Source organism: Genypterus blacodes, unplaced genomic scaffold, assembly GCF_046128005.1.
Source record: "Genypterus blacodes isolate CSIRO-AG114 ecotype Tasmania unplaced genomic scaffold, CSIRO-AGI_Gbla_v1 ptg000055l_1, whole genome shotgun sequence".
Taxonomy (NCBI): domain Eukaryota; kingdom Metazoa; phylum Chordata; class Actinopteri; order Ophidiiformes; family Ophidiidae; genus Genypterus; species Genypterus blacodes.
In genome coordinates, this window is record NW_027466867.1 from 6,403,925 (window position 1) to 6,425,814 (window position 21,890).

Below are 21,890 nucleotides of genomic sequence, written 5' to 3' on the forward strand. Positions count from 1 at the left end.
AACATAAGTTGGTTTCAAGAAATTTACAGCATGAAAATATACATTTAATGTCTTCATACAAATATTGCGGATTATAAAATTATACTGAGGAAACCACAACAAGCATCCACACACACACACACACACACATTAATATACAGGCATTATACTGTAGGAGCAAAATATAGTGCGACATTGCTTTGGTCTATTCACAGTGGCATGTTTGAGATGAAGAGCATCTCTGGAAGAAAACCATTATTTACCTTGGATGATTTTTCAGTATTAGATTATTTACAGTGGAGGATTAATAGTTAATTACTAGCAAAAGAGGAAACAAGGTGTCTTTTGTTGTACGTGTGTGTGCTGTTGTACTGTACAGCGAAGTAAATACAAACTAAACAGGTCCTATGTGATGAACAACAGTCATTTCAAGGTCAAATTAGTGGAACTCGCTCTTGCCAAAGCTGTACAAAAAGCACTTCATGTGATGACGTAATGCACAAATCTTGGTAACACGCAGCATTCAATCCTCTAATTGTTACAGAGCCAGTGTGGGAGCAGCGAGAGCTTTTATTTTGAAGGATCGAATGGAAGTAGGAAGCTGATGTGATGTGTCGGGTTTGTTACAGTCCGGCTGTATTTGATACCGTTCCTACGATATTTTGTTCAACCATTGCGTTTATTAAGGGTAAAGCTTCTGTGTGTGTGTGTGTGTGTGTGTGTGTGTGTGTGTGTGTGTGTGTGTGTGTGTGTGTGTGTGTGTGTGTGTGTGTGTGTGTGTGTGTGTGAATGAAATGAGATAATTACTAAATGTCATTTGTTTCACTGTTCAAACACAAAAAGGTCCTGATCAGTCACCAAAACAAAATCAAATCTGTGCCATGTATTGATGGAAATTTTGTTTTCTCTGTGCTTAGATTTGCAGTCGAATCCATACTTTTTTTATACAATATACCAGCGGAGAAGTACCCATGCTTTGGTCCTCCACTATTTACTCGCTCGTGAAACTGTCTACACAAATGCTGGCGTAGTTCTGAGGGAAAGCAGCAAAGGACCCACAGTGCTGCCACCCTCATTAGTGCTCTGCACCCACTCACTGAACGTGTGTATCCCACATCTGCTGTCAAATAACAGCGTCGGCTCCGTCTAAAATTAACTGAACTAATGAGAGCTGAGTGCTAATGCAGAGTGGGAGTACAGGCCTAACCCAGCTGGGGAGGTGGAGCCAGAACACAGGGAACAAAAAGGAGAGAGGAAAGTGGGTGAAGCTCCTCAAAGGTGACACTTTCTCCCACAGAAGACTGACAGAACACAGACGGGGACAGGATGCCTTGTTGGTGTAAACACTAACGGACCTTAATGAAGGGGGAGAAGACTGATATGGCCTACTAATGAGTAATGGAGGTCATTGGCTCTCAAGCGCAACTCCTTGGAGACTCAAAGACCAAAGTGAGGCTGATTTTACACTGCAGATCCATTTATGTTTCATTTCTGACACCTTGTTTACCCGTCTCCAATCCTCACTCGGGTGTTTCCATTCAGACAGCACTTCAGAGATCTGATCGGTGTCATGCAGGTTGAAAAACAAGGTGAATTAAGCTGACAGTAGTGCAAATCCAGAGATGGGGGAAGAGGGGGCGGAGATTGAAGGGTTATATTTCAGTGGCGGCGATCTCGTCAAAGTTGATCTCGTTGCCGCTGCCCTCGTCCTCCTCTCTGCTCTCCAGTTCCTGACTGAGCTCCTGCAGGAGCTGCTCCAGCTCTCTGTTCCTGCGGTACATCTGCACATAGTTCTGCTGCAGCTGCTTCTGGTAGCGGATCACCTTGTCCTTCTCCTCCTGCCACACCCTGCGCTCCTCCTCGAAGCTCCCCGCTTGGTCCTCGGCCCGCTGCCGCTCAAAGGTCAGCTCCACCCTCATCCTGTCCATCTGCACCTTTGTATTCTGCATGGCCTCGCCGACGCTCTGCCGCTGGGCCTTTGCCTCGTCGCTCTCGTAGGCCAGCAGGTGCTCCTCCGCCTCCTGGAACACCTGACACTGCCTGTTCCCCGGGCCCTGATTGGCCAGGGCGTCTCGGAGGTGGGCCAGCTCTTCCTCCAGGCGCCCCACCTTCTCCCGCAGCAGCTCCGCTTCGCTTTTGCGCCGCTGGAGTTCGTTCTCGCACACCTCCAGCTCCAGGTTGCGTGTGCGGTTGGTAACGTCGGCCTCCTGCAGCAGGACCTGGGTGTTTGTGAGCTCGCCGCGAGTCTCTCTAAGTTGGCCCCGCAGAGAAACTATCTCTCCCACGCGCTGGGCCAACTCCCCCTGCACATCCTTCAGCTGCTGCTTCAGGAGGGAGATCTCCCCTGACTTCTGACACACCTGAAGGGAGAGATACATTCAGGATGCATATGGAGCGCTAAAGTGCTTCCTCATAAACACTGTCTGAGCCCGTCTGCGTGATTGAGGAGACGATTCCTTCCTGCAAACGCTCCACCCTTCCTGTGGCGGTATCTTTATTTTAACTGCGTGCATGACGTCATACAAACACACTTGGTGTTAAAACGCCTGTCAGACTGAAAAAAGACGGCCATTCCTTAAGACCCTTCGACATCTTGACTGACATGCAGACACTGTCATGGCCAGATCGATGCCCTATAATAAAAGCTAATTATATGCAAAGTGTAAGGAAGGAAGGGTGGGGAAATGACAAAACCACTTCCAGCAATCTACAGGAGTAGAGTTTTATGTTGTCCCTGTTTTTACGGTGCCCATCACTACATATGCTGATTAAAAAGTTGTGCTTAATATGCCTCTGTTCAATGTGTGGGCCAGTTTAACAGAAGCCCCGCCCCCCCTCTGGTGTCCTGCCTACCTCCCACTTGGTCTCCTCCAGACGGGGCCCTAGCTGGATCTTCTCGTGCTCAAAGGAGGTGCAGCGCTCCTCCAGCTGCTCCCTCTCCTTCAGCAGCTGGGAAAAGTCCTCCTGCAGTTTCTTCTTCTCCTGCTGGAGCTGATAAACCTGCAGCCGTGTCGGGGACATTCAAAAGTAACGTCAGAGAGAACCCACGTAGTCAAACCACCGATGTGCCTAGCTCTGATGTTTGGGTTGTAATAACCGTAATGTGCTTTGTGACCTGACTGAGGCGCTCGCCGGGGGCTCTGACCTGCAGCTGAAGCACCTGCTGGGCACGCTGAGCCTTCTGGGACGTGGTCTGCATCCGGGTGGCGCAGCTCTGCCTCAGCTCTTCCAGCTCCAGCTCAAAGCGCTTCTGCTTCTCCTCGTAAACCTGCAAACCCAAGAAGTGACACAGGGGAAGGGTTAAAGATACACAAACTGCACAGAGCCCGGCATTAAATCCTAACTTTATGAAAGGTTGTGTGTGTTTTTTGCTCATATTGTGTCAATACCTCATGTTGAACCAACTCTGAGGCTTTATTCTGTGCCTATAGCCTTGCCTGGAGCAAACATAAGGTTCACAAAGACGCTGCATTCTACAGGACTCAAACATAAGCCTGGAGATATTTTCTTGGTTCAACTTTCCTTGTTGAACCAAGGCGTGAAAACTTCAAACTTTTGTCTCAAACTGCAGTTTAAAAAAGTGCAGAGTCTCCGCTAGAACACATCACAACATCACTAGCAGTTAGTACCGTTCGTCTACCTACTTGACATATTGCGGCTTCGTTTTCGTCCAGGTTGTCTCTGAGTTGCTGCAGCTCCAGCTCCCTCTCCCTCAGCTTGTCCTCCAAGTCTCTGACCACGCCCTCGTAGCCGTCCACAGGAGCAGGGGAGCGCCCGCTGGACCCGCTGTCTGACAGGGGCTGCCCCCGCCCGCCTACCGACCCCGAGCCCGTGCTCTTGCTGGAAGACGAGCGCCCGCTGTCCGAGGTGCAGTGTCCGAGTCCGCCGACCGGCTGGGAGCTCTTGTTGGGCTCAGGGTGGCCGCCGGAGGCTTCTCCCGACGCCGGGTTGTAGCCGGCGCTGTTGTAGGGCGGCAGGCTGGAGAGGGAGTTGCGCCCGGAGTCGGACAGGGAGCAGGACTGGCTGCCGGCGCCGCCGCTGCGCCCTCCGCTGTAGGAGCTGCGTTTCTCCGAGCAGGAGGGCGACCCGTCTCTGTGCGCGGGGCTGAGCAGGTTCAGGTTGTTTTGGCTTTCCGTAACGTTGGCACAGTGGCGGGGAGAGAGGTACTGCATAGGGTTGCGGCTCTTGGGAATGACAGGTTTGAAGGCAGTGGGCCGCAGCACCGTTTTCTCCATGTTCTAGAGGGAAAGCAGGGATAAATCATCAACTATGTCAGGATTCACAACTGTTGTCTCATAGCTACAAATATCAGCTCCCATCTTTAAAACCTCTTATTCTCTGCTGGGCCCTTCAGTGTTTCCACCTTTACAACCTCACTTTTAGAGGAGAGAATCAAACAAACATTCACCCAGACTCACCTTCTCAAGTTTCCCTGACACAGGGACCAGTTTCGGAGGCGGTCCCCCCATGTTACCATTTGGCCCAAGGCTGTCTGCATCACTCCCCGGGCTGATGGGAGTTATGTGGTTGTCATTCCAGTCGCCTACATAGTCTTCATTCAGATAAGTATAGTTTATAATCCCACTGTCCTTCTCCAGGCCTCTGCTGGATGTGGTGATGGTCTGTTTCTTCACCGGCGAGTGCAGCAGAGGGTCCTGGGGTGAATTGGGCCCCAGGCCGGCGGTGCCCTGCGTGGGCCGCCTCAGCCTGGCTCCCAGCTCCACACCCGAGCGGTGGTCCTGGTAGTGTCCGGGCCGTGTGGCGATGAGGCTGCTGACGGAGCCCATGGGTTCCTGGGAGGAGGACGGGGCGTTGGTGGGGGACGAAGGGCCGGAGCGGTGTCGCCTGCGGGCTCCTCCTCCTCCGCCTCCTCCGCTCAGGCCTGAGCCGTGGTGCTCGGCAGATATGGGCAGAGCCTGAACCAGGGCCATGATGGCAGCTCAGCGGCGGTCACTCGCTCTGAGAGAGAAGAGAAAACAATCATCCTCAGTCAGCTCATCCTTTTTAGGAGACTAAATCCTGCTGCAAATGGTGACATCACAGACTCGCTGTGGAGTTTCAAGTGTCCAGCAGAGGGCGCTTTGCAGGACTCATTACAGAGGCCACACAGATGATACACTGTAGCTCGAAATCTCTCTCACACACACACACACACACACACACACACACACACACACACACACACACACACACACACACACACACACACACACACACACACACACACACACACACACACACACACACACACACACACACACACACACACACACACAGAGAGAATCAGGACAGGCCATTCATTGGCTCCATTCAAGCAGCACAAATGGGGCTCGGGGCTCGCGAGGCACGAGGCAGCGAAAAGCAGAGGATCTTTTTTTTCTTCACCACTGGAGATGTGAAATGGTTCCTAACATGCTGGCATTCTCCTGACAGGAACAAAGGGTGCTGTCTCCTCACATCAGCCTTGGGGAGTAACTAAAGGTTTGTGACGGTGGCTAACAGCTCAAGAGAGAGAGGCTGAGCTCGCTGAAATGCAGTAAAGTTTAGAAAAGTTGCTGATTAAAGGCAACGGTACGGATATGTGCCTCATTTCTCGCGAAGTCTTCTTGCTTGTTCACACTCGCTTTTCGACATTTTGGGCCACAGACGGAGTGTGATGTCACCAATTTGGCCCCAGTCAATGGTCCATTGTCTGGTGCGGTTGCAGCAAACAAAGACAAAAACAAGAGGATGATGAGGTCATCGTCCCTGACAACACCACAAGACATTAGACATGAGCTCGTGCTCTCAATGAATCATCGCGGTGAGACGGTGAGAATGCGTGGATATTGACTGGCGGACGTGTGGTGTTGCTCAGAGTTTCCCGTTCTCTAGCATGTCGGTGAGAAGAAGCGTGGAGAGAAAGTATGTATGACTATAAATCTGAGGAAATAAGAAACAAATCCTATCGAAGGGCCTGCTGAGGATGACGAAGATGGAGGACAAGTGGGGAAAAGTGTCTGCAGGTAAGAGCCGGCCGGGCAGGACTGCTGGCCAGCCGCTTCCCCTGGCACCATGAGGATAAAAGGCCGAGCCAAATCCATTTGCCAACGTGCCAAATGTACCGGCGGCTGCTGGGCGAAGAGTGAGATTAAACAGTGATTACCACACTTTAATTAGCAGTGGAACCTGGCCTGAGCCCTACTTAGAGACCTGCAATTAGGGATAAAAAACTAATCTGACACTGCCAAATGTTCAGTTACACAAGAAGTATGTTGTGTTTTCAAAACTAGTCTAGAAGAATCAAACTACCTGCCTGGACGTTCCAATGACGTCTTTGATACACAACTATTTCCACACACATCCAATAAGACCAGTATAGAAGAATCTAGAATGGAGGGTCTGCACTCTGGTTCCTGATGTTTGGTTTCCGCTGTCAATCATGTCCGGGTAGAATAAGAAAAGCGACTGGGGACGAGGATTGTTTCCTTGTTTTTCCCGATTGTAATCAAAGACACGGCGCAGAGCTCCACTCTCAGCGCGTCTTGGGGGAAACGACTGGACGGAAACTAAAATCCGACGCAGCTGTAAGCCTCGTAAACGTGCGTTCTTGCCGTACAATTCAATCGGTGCGTAATTGCTGGTATGAATCCGACTCGGCTCAGCGGAGCGGCGGGCGAACAAAAAGCCTGCAGGATTAGTTTGAAGTGATTTTTGTGAGTGCTAACGATTTCCACATTAATCCGTCTGTTTCAAACTACAACTTCAAAAAACCCTGAAAAGTTGTACCTTGGCCCTTTTGAAGCCCGTCCCTGACTGATACCTTCCCCAGGTCATTATAGAAGGTCGGTGGGAGTCCATTTGTTGCCCTCCAACTCTTCCCAGATATGTGAATAAGCTCTAATCCCTCTGGACTCAAGATGACTGAAACTATGCAGGGGACTTAACTAAGGACAGAAGAGGGGTCTCAAACTTTCTTTCTCTTTCTTTAAAGCCCTCCCCTTCATGTATGTGCGGTCCCGGTTTGGGCCTTCGGTTGTCTTGGAGACGGGCCTCAACCATTAGAAGTGTGTGGAGGGGAGGGGGGGGTGGCGGGTCAGAGGGCTGACAGGGAGGCCGGGACCCCCCTCCTTAGCATATTAAAGCCTTCAAACGCTCTATAGCCGTGACAATCATCCGTGCGCTTTGAATTCCCCCCCCCCCCCGGGACACGATCGACGACTGCGAGGGTGTCCGGGTGCAGAGCGAGTGACGAAGATAATATTCCCTATAAGATGAAGTGAGAGGGAAATAAAGAGAAAGAATACATGCAAATAAAAGTGGATTGTGGCGCTCACAGCTGGCCGGAGCTGTGAGCGGTCTGTTTTGGTCTGGATGGCCTTAATGCCCCTCAGCAGACAGACGAGGCCGGTCGGTCACTCCTCCAGCAAGAGGAATGTGCGGGCATAGCAGCTAATGAGAGTTAAGCCCAAACACGGCTCACTGGATGGGAAGAGAAAGAGAGAGCAGCACAGCTATGGGCCCTGTGACGTCTCCATCGTTTGCATGGCGAGTTCAAAGGCGTTTCACCTGCGCCCTGACATTTTCTTTTTCTAGCGGCCGCGGCGGCAAACATCACCTGCTCGGGGACGCGGCGTCACCTCGGGCCAGTTTACGTAATCGCTCCAGCAGATCAAACACCCGGAGAAGGACATCGTAAGATTGCCGCAGCTATGAAACCGTGACGCTCTTGTGTGACTCTTGTTACGTCGACGTCACACAAGCGAGAACATTTCCACAAGGGATTCCTGACACTATCCATGAATCAGAGGACTAGTTTGGCCCCTAAAGTGAAGCAGAGCAAACTGTCAACAGACTTGATCATCACCTATTTGATTAATCGACTCATCCTTCTTCTTTGTTTCATTTAATTCGGGAGTTGAGACAGCTAATCCCTTTACAGTGTCGTTATCACATCAGGGAGCTTTCAGACTTTGTTCTGTGGTGAAATCGGAGCCAAATAAGAGACAAGAAATCTATACGAGCTGAGATCAATGCTGTGAATATTAGATTTCGTGCAGGTTTCACTGGACTGGATCATCCCAGTATGTCCGGGTCCTTCCTCTGTACAGAGCACTTAGACGCAGTGTTTAAGTGTGTTGCGAATGACACAGCACAGTGTACACACAGTGTGCCGCCTCTGGGCCTGTGAGAGTGCGAACGCCACACAAGTGCGCTTTGAGACAAACTGAGAACTCGCGCCGACTAAATCCGTCTTTGTCGGTGCCAACGCCATGAACACACACACACACCGCCACGGCTGGCCTAAAAATATTCCGCGACGCAGGTGACAGGCGAGAAAGGAAAGCTCTGTTGTGCCCGGAACCTCAGAGAGAGAGAGAGAGAGAGAGAGAGAGAGAGAGAGAGAGAGAGAGAGAGAGAGAGAGAGAGAGAGAGAGAATGAAGCGAAGGAGAGTTTGCAGTGGGAAGCATCTGCATGAGCAAATGGGAACAAACAAATGACTCTGGCGCTCCCCCTCCTCCACGTCTCCCTGCCCCTAAACTTCTGAATGTCTGCCCCCCCCCCTCTCCTCTGTTTCTTCCTTTCTTCTTTCCTCTCTCCCCTTTTCCACCGACACGTGAAACTGGAACAGAAGCGGCGGGCGAGGGGGGGAGATGAGAGAAAGTGTGACAAAGCTATTTTGGACGAGTGAGGCGGACAAACCTACCCGAAAAACCGTGGCCGGACACCAGCCAGACACACTGCGGTCACTGTGCCAAACGTCCACGCATCACAACAAACAAACAGCTGAGTGAGAGCCGTCGGGGTGTTTTAGCGTAAACATGAGCGAGGGTGACTGAGGGCCCAATACGCTCAGCTGACACGTCTCCATCACAGATGTGACCCCGCCGGCATCCAATAATACTACACTTCACTTCATTTCAATTGCTCTAACTCCTACTTTTCCCAGCTAATAGCTCCATTATCTTACACAGAATTCAGCTTCTTCCACTTCAGATGTCAGATTTAGATGCCTTGCTCATGGACGCGCAATCAAACCTGTTGCCGTGCGAGAAACTTACAGCCTGGTGAGTTTGTAACGGATGAAGCGGGAGCAGGCACATGATCGTCACCTCCGTCTCCAAAAGCAATACAGAAAAAAGTAAACTTCCCCCTTTTTTCTCCGGCGCTCCTCGTCTCCCCGCTCCAGACTTTATCTGAGAGTTCCTTACCCTGCATTGCTACGCCGGCGGCCCCCCCCGAGCAGCTCCTCCTTCTGGTTCCAGCCTCGGCCCTGGGTTTCCCCCCCTCCCCGCCAACCCGACCCCCTTCCCCTCCTGCGTCTCTTTGCTTCGGGTCGGCACAGGATCTCACTTGTTGCTCCTGCTCTCCTGGGCGTCTGGCTGCGTTTGTGAGCAGCCTTCCTGAAGGGGGGAAAAACGTCTCTACTCTCACTCCCTCCTTCCCCCCACCCCAGCTCCACCCTCACCCAAACCCAAAAGCTCCTTCTCCAGCCAAATGCCGCCAACGTGAATGGGAGCACAATCCCCTCCCCTTCCTCTCCTCTCCTTTTCCTTTCTTGTGCCCCTCCACCTCCTCTCCTCTGAGCCCACAATCGGCACAGTCCCACCTCTCTCTCTCCCTCTCTCTCTCTCCCTCTGACAGATACACCTCCTCTCTCCCGGCTCCGCTCTCACTCCCTCCTCTGCATTTCCTTTTCAGCAGAGAAACTACACCCCGCAAAGTCCTTTCGCTGCCTTTGTCAGCCGGGTAAAAAAAAAAAAAAAAAAAAGAGGAGAAAAGAGGGAAAACAGAAAGGCAAGCAGGCACTTTAGAGGCCGCTCTCACTCTCTTTGCCCGTTTCCTGCAGACACCATCATCTCACTTCATCGATGTGTCTGGAAGTCTTTTGCCACGGCACTTTCCTCTCAAAAAACTTGAGTCGTCGTCTGAGTTCATTCAAAGATGCGAGTGAAAGGAATAAGCTGGATTCAGCTCGTGCCAGTTTCCTTTTCATTTCAGCAGCTGTGTGGAGCTGAAGAGAGGGGTGAAACTGGCAGAGGAGGGAGGGCGGAACGGCCTGGAAAAAGTGGGAGATTGACATTGGAGCTCGGTGAGGAAAAAGGCCTTTATCGCGGGCGAGTGTGTGTTCAGTTTTAACAAGGTGAACTGGAGGTTTTCGCTCACATTTCTCGCCGATTCATGACCCGTTTGTCCGTTCAATTTTCCTTCTCATCTTCGTTTCACTGATGTGAATCGACACACACACACACACACACACACACACACACACACACACACACACACACACACACACACACACACACACACACACACACACACACACACACACACACACACACACACACACACACACACAATGCAGCGAGGAGTCACACATCCTGGCTAATCACTGGCTCTTTCCCGGCAGTCAGCGACCGAGACCGAGTATTCTCCTGCGACGGCGGCCGCGTTCAGCCCTAACCTGTAAGTTTGGCCGGAATAAACGGGAGAAGACGCACACACAACAACAGGATAGATGCTGCAGTCGGGGCTCGGCTGCGCCGCTCCCTAATGAGCCGAGAGGGTAAAGTAGGATATGAGAAGTAGGCTATGGCCTGCTGCTGCCGTACAAACACAGATCTGTCCCTCTTTCCCTCCGTCTCACCCTCTCACTCCCCTCTCTCCGGTCCTATAACTGGGTCACACCGGTGGGCGCGGCGTTTAAGTCTGACCTTCCGAGGCAACCAGACTCGGGGCGTTCAAGGTCACCCTCGGGCAACGCCGTGGCGGTGGGTCCGGGGGAAAGCGCGGCGTACGAGAGGTAACTTCCCGTCCCAGCTACAGCGAGGAGTGAGGGGGCTGGACGTCAAACACCATCAATCAGCCGCCACAAGCCACCACTGAGGGGATAAAGAGGAGGGCTGCAAATCACCCTGTGAATGCCACCATTAACACAACCTCTTTATGGGCCAGGGGGGAGATGAGGAGGAGGAGGGGGAGGATGAAGGAGGGGGGGGGCCTAACATGACTCAGCCCCCTGCTCAAAGCGCCTTGTTGATTTATGAGGGCGAAGCAGCGGAGCAAAATATGATTCTGACTCTGCGGCTTCTTCTCCCTGTCTGCTGGCCGGTCAGAGGGGCGGAGGGGAACCACAGAGGGAATCAAAGTCAAATTCCAGTTAAAACAAATCATTTCTCTGCGGCTTTCCCAGTAATGTTGGGTGGATTGGTTTCTGGTTCTGGTGGTTTGTGGTTGATCCTCCTCAGTCATATCGGGTTTATTACCCTCGGGTGGAACACGGAACGCTAAACATGGGGGGGGGGCGGGCCTCTGCTGAACACCAGCCTAGTTTGCGTGCATCTACGGCGGCGGCCCGGTTAGTGGTCATCCATCACGGGCCCAGCTGCCGTTCCTGCCTCCTTCCATACTTTCATAACAGCGGCTCGCGTCCTGGGACCGGCACGACGGGGAGAGGAAAGCTAAAGCCATCCATCAGTGTCCGCTGCCTCGTCGCACGTGCCGCGGGGGGGTCGTCGCTCGCTCTTAGCTCTCCGGCTAAAACCGAGCCCGGACCAGCTGGCCCTTTGGACGGCTGACTTCCAAAATACGACACCTCAAAAATAAAAAACTAGCACAATGGCTTTTTTCTCCACGCTCAGCGGGAGGGCGGTGCTTCATCAGTCTCAGACAGGGATCAAAAAGGAGGGAGGGAGACTTTTGTGCGTATAGTAAGTCCAGTCATAAATCCACACACACACACGGACTGGCTGTAATATGGAGTTGGCAGGGACCCGACTTAGCCACACACTCTGATTTCCTGAATAATGTGCCAGAGAGATTAAGGTTACGCCTCCGACTCTGGCCTCTCTCTGGCCCCGTGATTAAGCTCCAGAGTTAAATCCCACACAGCAGGAATGCCGTCACATCCACACTTAGCAGGGCGCCATGGCTGTGTGTGTGTGTGTGTGTGTGTGTGTGTGTGTGTGGTAACGCTGTGGCTCATCCCGAACTCTCACGCAAAAGAGACTTTGGAAAAAGTGTAGAAACGTGCTCGGTTTTCGCCTGAAACTTTGTGGAATTTGGAAACTGGGATCATTTCTGACGGACGCCCTCCGTCTTTCCTAGAAACCTTTTTGCTGCCCGGAGAGGCGGTGGGGGGGAGCGGCCCCGGAGGTGCAGAGATCCCCGCAGATTCTCTAACTGAAACCAGATTTGGCCGCGTGGTCTCCGCTTACCTGTCTCAGCTACTGGGGGGCCTCGGGAAAGCGTGCGGCGCGGTCCGGTCGGGGCATCCCAGGGAGCCGCGTCGCGTCGGTTGAGAGGGCCCTCTGTCTCGCTCAGTCTCCGCTCAGCCAAGACTGCGGGGGGAAGAGAAGGCCAAGAAAAGAGAATAATGAAAATTGCACGAATCAGCAGGAGGAACTGGAAAAGCTGAAATGTGACAAGTGCGTTTACAGACGCCAGGGAAGCGAGGGAAAAACTGAGTCATGGTGGCAGAAGCCTGCAGGAGGAGGAAGGCTGAGGCCGAGGGGTTTTCCATGTAAACATGAGTGAGTGTTGATCCTTAAGCCCAAGTTCACAAAACAAGTAAAACATTGAGCTCAGAGAAGAACGAACTGACGTGACAAAGACGGAAATTCATGTTACTGGAAGATGAGAATGTTTTGTGGATCATCTTGCGCTTTTGATGTCCAAACAGGTGAGGAACACGTCTGGGAAATGAACCCTGGGATGATTCACCGACGGTAAAACGAGGACAAGCAAAAGACTACAAGTTTGGAATGAAACATCAACAGGGACGTAGAGAAAAAACGGAGAGATGCCAGAGGTGAACACGCCAGAGACGGCCGTTACTCAATTCCGACTATTTATAGCCCCGTTCCGGTGAGAACGCTCTAAACTATTGCTTTAAATGACACTTGGCAAGGGTTAAGAGCAAACAAATATGAAGTCAGGGCCCAAGTGAAATAATGATGCCGGCGAGGAGGAAGCGGGAACGGCCGCAATCTCCCGGCCTCGCTTGAGCTTTCCCAGCCTCGATTTGGTGACACGATCCGTCTCTCCTCATAAAACTAAACTCTAAGTGAATTACATAGCGGGGACATCTCGCCCATATATGACTGCTCCTTCTGCAAGACTCCCAGCTTATGTACGCATATGTTTGGATTTAAAAATGAACGATTGGGAATGACAAAAACTATGTGGATCCGCCGGAAAAGAATGTAATAAAGTTACGTTTAAATGGAGAGCTATGGTTTGAATGGTCGGGGCTGTGGTGGAGGAGAGGAGAGGAGGAAGCCGCTCGCCGTCTCACGCGCATCCTGTTGAATGAGCAGGATCAGGGATGTTTGCTAAATCTGACGTTACGTTTCCCCGCCGCCTGCCTTCGGGGGGTTTAACTGCGACGGTTTGTCATCTAGTACCAGCTTTTCCCCTGGAGCCACGCCCGCCAGAGGATCTTACAAACACACACACACAAGCAGATGGAAGTGTTGAGCGTGCGGCTCACCACTTGTAACGCCGCTCCGATCCAGATGGCTTCTATAAGATGGCTGCTTAAGTGCGGCACCGGCCCGTGCCAAACCGTTTTGTACTCTTGCGCGGTTTCTCTGCTGTGGAAGTTGTTCGAGGATAAGACGTAAGCCGAGTAAAGTCATACGGTGCGCCCATGTTTGATTGTCTTAAGGCCGGCTCGGGGTTACTGCAATGGGTCCAAAACACCAGAAAGGGGAGGGAAGAGGAGAATGTAAACAGAACGAAAAGACTGATGCAGACCATTTCACCCCTTTATTCATCTGCTGAATCGGCGGCACCTTCAACAACTTCACTGTGACACCTTTACTGAGTATGTTGCTGAATCACAAGACAGGTGCCGTGTGTGTGTGTTTGTTTTCGTGTGCGTTTGACCTTGAGGTTATTCGGAGCACGCACGGTCTCTAATAACCGAACCAAAAGCGGTTAATATTGTCTAAATGTGACAAACTGGTGATGAGTCCGATGAAAGAAGAGAGAAGGCAGATTAAACCTTAATCTGTAGGCGGGAAGGGGCGACCAAGCGGCCTGGGAGTCTGGGGGGGGGGGGAATTGAAAAAGAGGGAAACACAAACGGTGAACCTGCGATGTGGATTGGGAATCACAAACGGTTACACTCATCGTCAAATCGTCAAAGAAGGGAGCTGAATAAGGATCAACAAGGTTCTAAGTTTGCCAGGCTACACTCACACAAACACACACACACACACACACACACACACAATGGGCTATTAAGGAACAGGGCGGTGGCCCAGTTCTTCCGTATCCAAACATTGCCACCACACAGCACTCAAGTTTATTATTCTAATGTACAGCCTAGTGTTAAGGGTTCCAGGCGAGGGAACAGGTCCAAACACACACACACACACACTGAACTGAGGCCCTTTAAGGAGGAAAACGTAATGTTTACAATGCAAACAGGCCTGCTGCTGCTGTACTGGTGGATACCTGAGACGACACACAACATGTCATTCATCTCCACGGGTTTGTTTGTACGAAGAAGGGCTGATCGCGGCCGTTGAGATGAAGAGATGAGCGGGGAAAACCCTGCAGGTCTTCCCGGTCTTCCCGTGTTTGGGACGGCCCGGGGACTATAGAGTTGAATGAACCTGTTTCCTCTCTTCATCATAAATACATGTGGGATGTTTTTGTGAGGTGATGCTTTAGAGAGCGGCGTTCCAGACCAAGTCGTCCACCGCTGAACGATGCTTAACCTCTATTGTTCCAAGTATAACGTCACAGCTTGTATTATTCAGTGAAGATCTGGTGTTCAGTTACACCGATAACCTGATATTTACCTCAAAAGACTCAATTTGGTGAGGAACTCTTAAGGATTTGACACATGGAGGTCATGCATTACAATTGGATTACATGAATTATACCTGCGTTCCTGCTTTTTTAAGTCATTATAATTGGTAATCGTGACGGATTCTCTTATGCTTCGGCAGGGGAGGAGGAGAGGGAACACATGTCCCGGGTCCTCGTGCTTTCAAAAGCCTTTTACGTAACTTTATAATACAGTCAAATGAAATGCGGCGACATCATTTACATGCTGGAGCTGGACAACGACAACAAAAAACAAAACTTTCTCATTTCTCAGCCAAACAGCGGCCAAGTTTCACTCTAGAAGCTACTCCGCCTGCATCACACACAACTTATGTACGGCAGAAAATACAGAGAAGAAGAAGAAGAAGAAGAAGAAGAAGAAGAAGAAGAAGAAGAAGAAGAAGAAGAAGTGGTGAGGTGACCTGGATTCTTTTGCCTGCACTGGCTGAGTGCTTCAATGTTTATCTGACAGAGACTAACAATGAACGCTCGCTCGCTAAAATAACAAAAAATGCATAAATTAACAAACAAAGCAGATAAAGTCAACAGCCCATCTCTGTGTGGAGGGGACTTGACATCACGCAGGCAGCACTCCACACTAATTACATCCACTCCCCCTCTGCGTTAGTAAGCGCTTATGTAACGCTGCGACGCGACCGCTGCCTCCCCTCGCTGCGTCCCCCCGCCTCCCGCCGAGCTGCTGGCACCTGCTTCTCATCCCCGTGTCACCTTTCGTCACCCTGCAGGCCAGCGGGTCTTACACGTGTGTGTCCTACTGTCCTCCACCTCGCCAAAGAGGTGGGAAGTCAAGAAACCAACTTGGAAATATCCAAACAAACCAACCTTAACCTTGTCCCACTTAGATCCAGCTAACTACCTCGAAGCAAATGAGGTTTTGCCTCTTTTCCTGGACGAGGCGTGTGTCAGACAGAGCGGTCAAATTACCTGCAGCTAGGTTGGAGTGCGGGCAGAGGTTGAAATATGACCCACGGGTCAGGAGCCTCATAATGAGGAGTATTTGAGCATTGAGAGAACTTGAGGTGGCATGAGGGGGACATGGGTGGGGAGCAGGAAGGAGCAGGAAGGAGCCCAGATGAAGATTTGGAGTTAATTAATCGAGGCGAAGCAGCAGGACAGGATGAACGGATGCGTTTGTTTTATTTTGGCAGAATTCTATTCCGGTGGGCTGCTCTGGTGACCTTTATGTCTGTCTTGTTTTCCGTCTGTGGGCTCCGCCGCAGTCAGATGGTGTTGGACGGCTCGTGGCAGGATACCGGGCGGCTAAAGAGCGAACGAGTGGGAAAATGAGTAAGAGAGAGAGAGAAAGAGAGCGAGAGGAAGGGAGAGGAAAACAACATGAGAGGAATGAGGGAGTGATGGAGGGAGGCGGGAGTGTGAGGCCTGTGCTGTACGTTGGCGCATATGGGCGCTTCCTGCAACAGCTGTGGAAGTCGTAATGAGCGCGCTAACTACTACAGCTAATCACAGCTGCTAGTGGGAGTGTGTGTGTGTGTGTGTATGTGTGTGTGGGGGGGAGGATCATGCTGCTTTTAATTCCGGAGCACTTCATCATCAGCAGCTGATGGCGCCGTGATGCAACACATGACGTGCGCGCTGTCGCAAAGTGACCTTCTGATGCAGGAACGCAGGACAGGAGCTCGGACTGGAACGTGACCACCCACATACACACACACACACTGACTAACCCCCAGCGTAATCCAACCCTGACGCACTCCGCTTCTCTTTCAATCCAACAGGCTGGAGGGGACATTTGGTTATCACTGAGCAAGAGGTGATGCTAGTACATTTGTCATAGAAATGATTCATACAGCTGATCACTTAGGGGAAGAGGGAGCTGGAACATGAATCTACGGATAGCAGGTCTCTGTGTACTAAGCTCACTTCTTCACTCAGATGGAGGGATGGCTGACAGGAAGGAAAGCAACGTTTCTGGTGGATTTTGATACAAACCCAAAAGTAAAAATGTGTTTATTTCCAGAGGTGGAGCTGTAAGTTTCCAGTGACTAAAGCCAGAGATTATTGGCTACAGTTTTGGGAGGAGGCACGCGACTGTGGACTGGCATTAAGAGGCTCTTTAAGGTCTCAAAATATGGATCGAGTGTGTGTGTCACCGGTACCACGGTCCATTTGCATCGAAATGGTGCCATTAGTCAAACCGCCTGGAAAGGAGGTGACAAAATATGGCAATTTGGGAGGTAGGAACTGTCGGCGTCTACAGATTAATGGCCCCTGTGCTTCACCTCAAAAACTGGGACAAAGCAAAAATCACACAAGGTTCCACTACTGAGACCAGAGTGAATGCTAGGGTGTGTGTGTGTGTGTGTTAATAAATCCTCTAAACACACGCAATGCTCTATATTGCGTGACTGACAGCGCCTGTTGGTGATCAGGGGGCTGTTACCTGCACAGGTAAGGACAGACAGACAGGCGGGCAGCAGAGTCCAGACCCCGTCTCCCAGGCTCGGGGATCTGGGCCGCGTCAAACCCGGAGCCCTCGGGACAGCTGTGCGGTCCAGCTGTTCGCAGGACTCCGAGCTGGCTACCAGGCTATGAATACCGAACCCATCTCGAGGACGAGGAGGAGGAGGAGGAAGAGGCAGCCTCGCTTATTCCGTCTCCAAAGGAGGTCAAAAAGCGGATAGAGTGTGCTGCAGGACAAATAAGGATTAGATCCGAGCGGGGGATCACAGATGATACTGATGAGACGACGCATCATCTGGGATCTGAATTCAATCAATCAATACTGTTCATCCCCTTGTCGTCTTTTCCCTTTGCTTGACCATCATGATTGATTTAATCCCTCTATGACCATATATGGCTTTTGTAATAAGCAATAACATTGAGCCCCTATTGGTCACTGATGAATGTGGCCTAAGCAACCAGCTGCTTCAGCCACCCAGTGAATAATGAACGAGCCTGGAGGTAACTGTGAATAAAAAGCAAATGAGACACACACGCACGCACGCACGCACGCACGCACGCACACACACACACACACACACACACACACACACACACACACACACACACACACACACACACACACACACACACACACACACACACACACACACACACACACACACACACACACACACACACACACACACACACACACACACACACACACACACACACACACACACACAAACAAACGGGAGGGAGGGAGGGAGGGAGGGAGGGTTTCTTGCGTTGACAAGAAATAAAGAGACACAAATGAGTGTGTAGAGCGTTCGCGAACAATCGTGTTGTGCGCATTTGACTCGGCCGGGAATGTCCCATAATGCTCCGCGAGAAGTATTAGCAAGTCCAATCGGAAAGGCTTGTTTTGGATGATTTGCGACTTATCAAGCCTGATCTGATCTGAATTGGCCCGTAGCCGTAACCTCAACTTTCACCTCAAGCCCGACTGGCTTAAAGAGACAATAGAAATGATATGAAGTATTGGAGCAATGCATGACAGGACTGTGCTCGGCGTGTGGAATTCAGCAGAAACCCTTAGATTTATTTGGCCAGATCTCCCTTTTTTTCAGCCCATGAACCAAAAAAAAAATGTGGGCCTCTAACTTGTTTGTTTTCCTACTTCTGTCACGCCGAGGCCAAACACCGGGAAACTGCATGGCATCACTAATCACAGTGAGCAACCGGCAGATTGCATCCGACACAATGGGGTGATCCAAAAACAAAGAATACAGTACGAGCGTTTCTGTTCAGCCCCCAGGAAAACCCAAAACACAATACAGTCTTCGTGTCGGCCGTTAAGCGGGACGACTCCCACTACGCTCCCATTGTTGCCTTGGCTTCTACAGTTTCTCTCTCGTTGTTCGCTCGTCGAGGAGGGAGCTTGTTCCGCCGCCGACGTAAAGAATGGAGCGACTTGACCTCAGGGTATACCTCTCCGGGGGGAACGTTCAGAGCAGCACGACAGAGACGGATCACTTACAGAAAAGCAAATGATCCAGAATGAAATACCGCGTGGCAGACTAAGAAATACAACTCAAGCCTCGCCTCACCGTATGTTCAACGGAGGACCAGACGTGTTTCTGCAAATACACAACAAAGGCGTGACCGCGTGTCACACACCCAGAAGGGCACATGTGCACACACTGGCGTATACTCTGCGATCGCGACGGCGCTCCTCTTCTGTCCCTTTTTCTCGCAGAGCTGCTTTTTTCGGTAAAGTGGAACTTATTCAAAAAAACCTGCGGCTATCACGGGAAAAGGTGTGGCAGGTGCTACTTCAGAGAGGCGTGTGTGTGCATACGGCTGCATTAGAGCCTCAAGGTCAGACAAACAAACACACACACACACACACACACACACACACACACACACACACACACACACACACACACACAACTCCACGCCGCTTAATCAGCTGAAATTCAATACTTATTAAAACTGTAACAAGCATCCGAAAAATGCTGCCACAGTACCTGGCCTCAGAGTTGTTAAAGGGCCATTCATACAATTTGCCACATCAAATTCACTTTATCGGTCGCGGGGGAGCACTATTGGGCAACTGAGGAAGCTTGGCAAAGTCAGGGAAGCCGTTGACATCACAAGTGTTACTTCCTGTTCTTGAGCCTCCCCCACCCCCCAACAGGTATTTGTGTTAGAGGAGAATGAAGTTTTAATCACACACACGACCTCGGCATTCCCCTTTTGTTTTTACGTCTGAAATGACAACAGGAATGAACAGTTTCCCTGATTTTGCCTGTCCTTTATTGCCTTGGCGGCGGTCATAAAAATAGCAACCAAATAGCAGTCAGTAGGTTTTTCAGTGTACAAACATGGAAACAGTGAACGATGAATCATCTCAAAAGAACAAGACTTGCCGCAAGCCACGCCGAAGAAAGCCAAGAGGGAATATATTAGAGAATATCGGAGCAGAGAGACTGAAAACATTCACATCAGGCAAAATGAATTATCAATGCAAATGAACGGCGGCCTCCCATTGGCCAGACTCCCCACAGTTTGTCCGTCTCAAGCCTGCTGAGGTGAGCGTCTTCAGCCTGACCGAGCGGCAACATCTGGGAGAGTTTGGATGCTGGTCGACTAAATCATCACTGGGAAAGACAACACGACTCTCCTTTCCCCTCCCGAGTTTTGTGCCTTTGTTTACAAGCCTCGGCAGCCTCAGTGCAAAAATAGACGCTTTTATTTTAACCTCATTATTTAAATTAGCACTCCTGGGAATATAGGTGCACGCTGTAATGCTGCTTAGGGCAACAGACTCACACACACACACGTATGGACCATAAATCTCACTTACTGGGAATCCAATTCACCAACAAGAAACCTTTTTGTGTGCTAAACACCAGTCACGCACTTCTACCTCTGGTAAAAAGAAGACTTATGCCGTCTCGGTCTCAAACTCTGACAAACGGAGCCAAAAGCAACTGCAAAAAAAGGAGGGGGAACGCCACTCATTCTACAAATTCACATATGTTATTGCTTCGCCCCAGGGCACTTCAACCCTCCGTCCTTCTTAAAAACCACAAGCCGGAGAAGGATTCTGTGAATTTGTGAGGTCATGGGATTTAAAATATAGCACTGGCCTGTATAGAGAAGACGAATTGGACAATTTAGGAGCTCCTGCACCCCAAAGATGGTCAATTCTAATTTTGCACTGGAACTATAGCACTATATGTTCCCAACCTACCCTGAAGCAGAATAAACAACACCATGTATACTCTGAAAATTAGACAGCGTAAGTATTCTAGTTTTCTAACCCAATCATACGCAGACACACACACACACACACACACACACAGTACCTTCAGTAGTGTCAACAAAGACGACATCAACAAACACACGCCTGTATTATTACTATAAGCAGGAAGATTTGCTTTGAGGTGATGGAGTAACATTGAAGATGAAGGGCCCCTGATAAGGAAAATAGTTATTTCATGATCAGGACTGAAGCAGGAAATGAGTCTGCATGTACCACAGGAGGCAGAAAGTTCTTTGTTATGTCTAAACCCACTCAACCTGTCATGTCTGATGCAGACCACGATAAAGGGAGCTGTGGTTTCACAGAGGGACCTACAGGGGTTCATGTGGAGTCATTTCACGATGTACCGAAGCCAATTTCCTACTTTATTTACATGCAGAATTAACATGTTGATTGATATGTTCTGAGCCTGGCATAGAAACAGTGACAGTGAAGGGACTGATCAAGATGGGATGGTGGTCACAGTGTTCATCTCAGCTGATGGTAGGTTTCCCCTTGGACATAGCACTGTGTGATGGTTGAATGATAAGTTGAGAGCCCAGCATAGAAATGTTCACTTTGTGTTTCATGGTCAGTCTCCTTTCAAGATCCAGTACTCATAACTCATGCGTACATAACGTGTTTATAATGACAATGATAATTAATGCTGACGATGCGCCAAAACACTTCATGTACTTCATTACTTACACAAAAAAGTATTTCTTTGTTCACTGGACTATGTGTCAGGCTCACAATTTATCAATCAGCGCTCCACTCAAACAGATTCGGGCAACTTCTTATGTTTGATTGTGTTTTCACACCGAACACATTTCTTTTTAGCAACCAGACAGAACACATTGGTAGTAGTAAACAAAGACAAACTCAGAATGATATTACTTGCACAGAAATATTACAATCTGCCCTCACCTATTCTATTCCAGGCTCAGGACTTATCAATCAACCTGAACAGTGATTCAAACCTTCCCACACCTGAGCACGAAGACGGAGGGAGTCAAATATACTTTTATATATACTAGCACAAAGACAACAGAGTACTTTTACAGCAGGAACGTCGATAGAAGTACTGCAGTACACGCTTTGACGTGACATGTCATAGTTAGTGTAAAAGCTTACCATGTAGTAGAGTGGAAAGAAGTCATGCACAGAAGGTAAAACCTGGACGGGACGGTTCCTCTGTCCTCTTCAAACCTTCTTATCCACAACTTTTACAAAGTCTCCAGCGACAAAACGGGTTTAATTTCTCCCTCTTTCTCTCTTCTTCTCTCTCTCTTTCCTCTCTTCCTGTCAGAGAAAGGAGTTTGCAGTGCGCGGAACCGGACAGACGTTGCTAGT

General features: G+C 50.2%; 1 protein-coding gene across 5 annotated transcripts; it reads right to left on the bottom strand.

Annotated features, from left to right (window-relative positions):
- Positions 1 to 674: 674 nt before the first annotated feature.
- Positions 675 to 21,890, bottom strand: LOC143002170 (leucine zipper putative tumor suppressor 2 homolog). 5 transcript variants are annotated; one of them, XM_076152143.1, is made up of 7 exons: positions 21,672 to 21,890; positions 12,178 to 12,300; positions 4,398 to 4,938; positions 3,624 to 4,217; positions 3,125 to 3,247; positions 2,833 to 2,979; positions 675 to 2,339 (listed from the first exon to the last, which is right to left on the bottom strand). In XM_076152143.1, exons 3-7 carry the CDS (start codon positions 4,908 to 4,910, stop codon positions 1,632 to 1,634), a joined length of 2,085 nt encoding a protein of 694 aa, XP_076008258.1. In that variant the 5' UTR covers positions 4,911 to 4,938; positions 12,178 to 12,300; positions 21,672 to 21,890; the 3' UTR covers positions 675 to 1,631. The 5 variants fall into 5 exon arrangements, with proteins under 5 accessions (XP_076008258.1, XP_076008254.1, XP_076008255.1 ...); XM_076152139.1 differs by having other exon boundaries at positions 3,095 to 3,247; XM_076152140.1 differs by lacking the exon at positions 12,178 to 12,300 and having other exon boundaries at positions 3,095 to 3,247.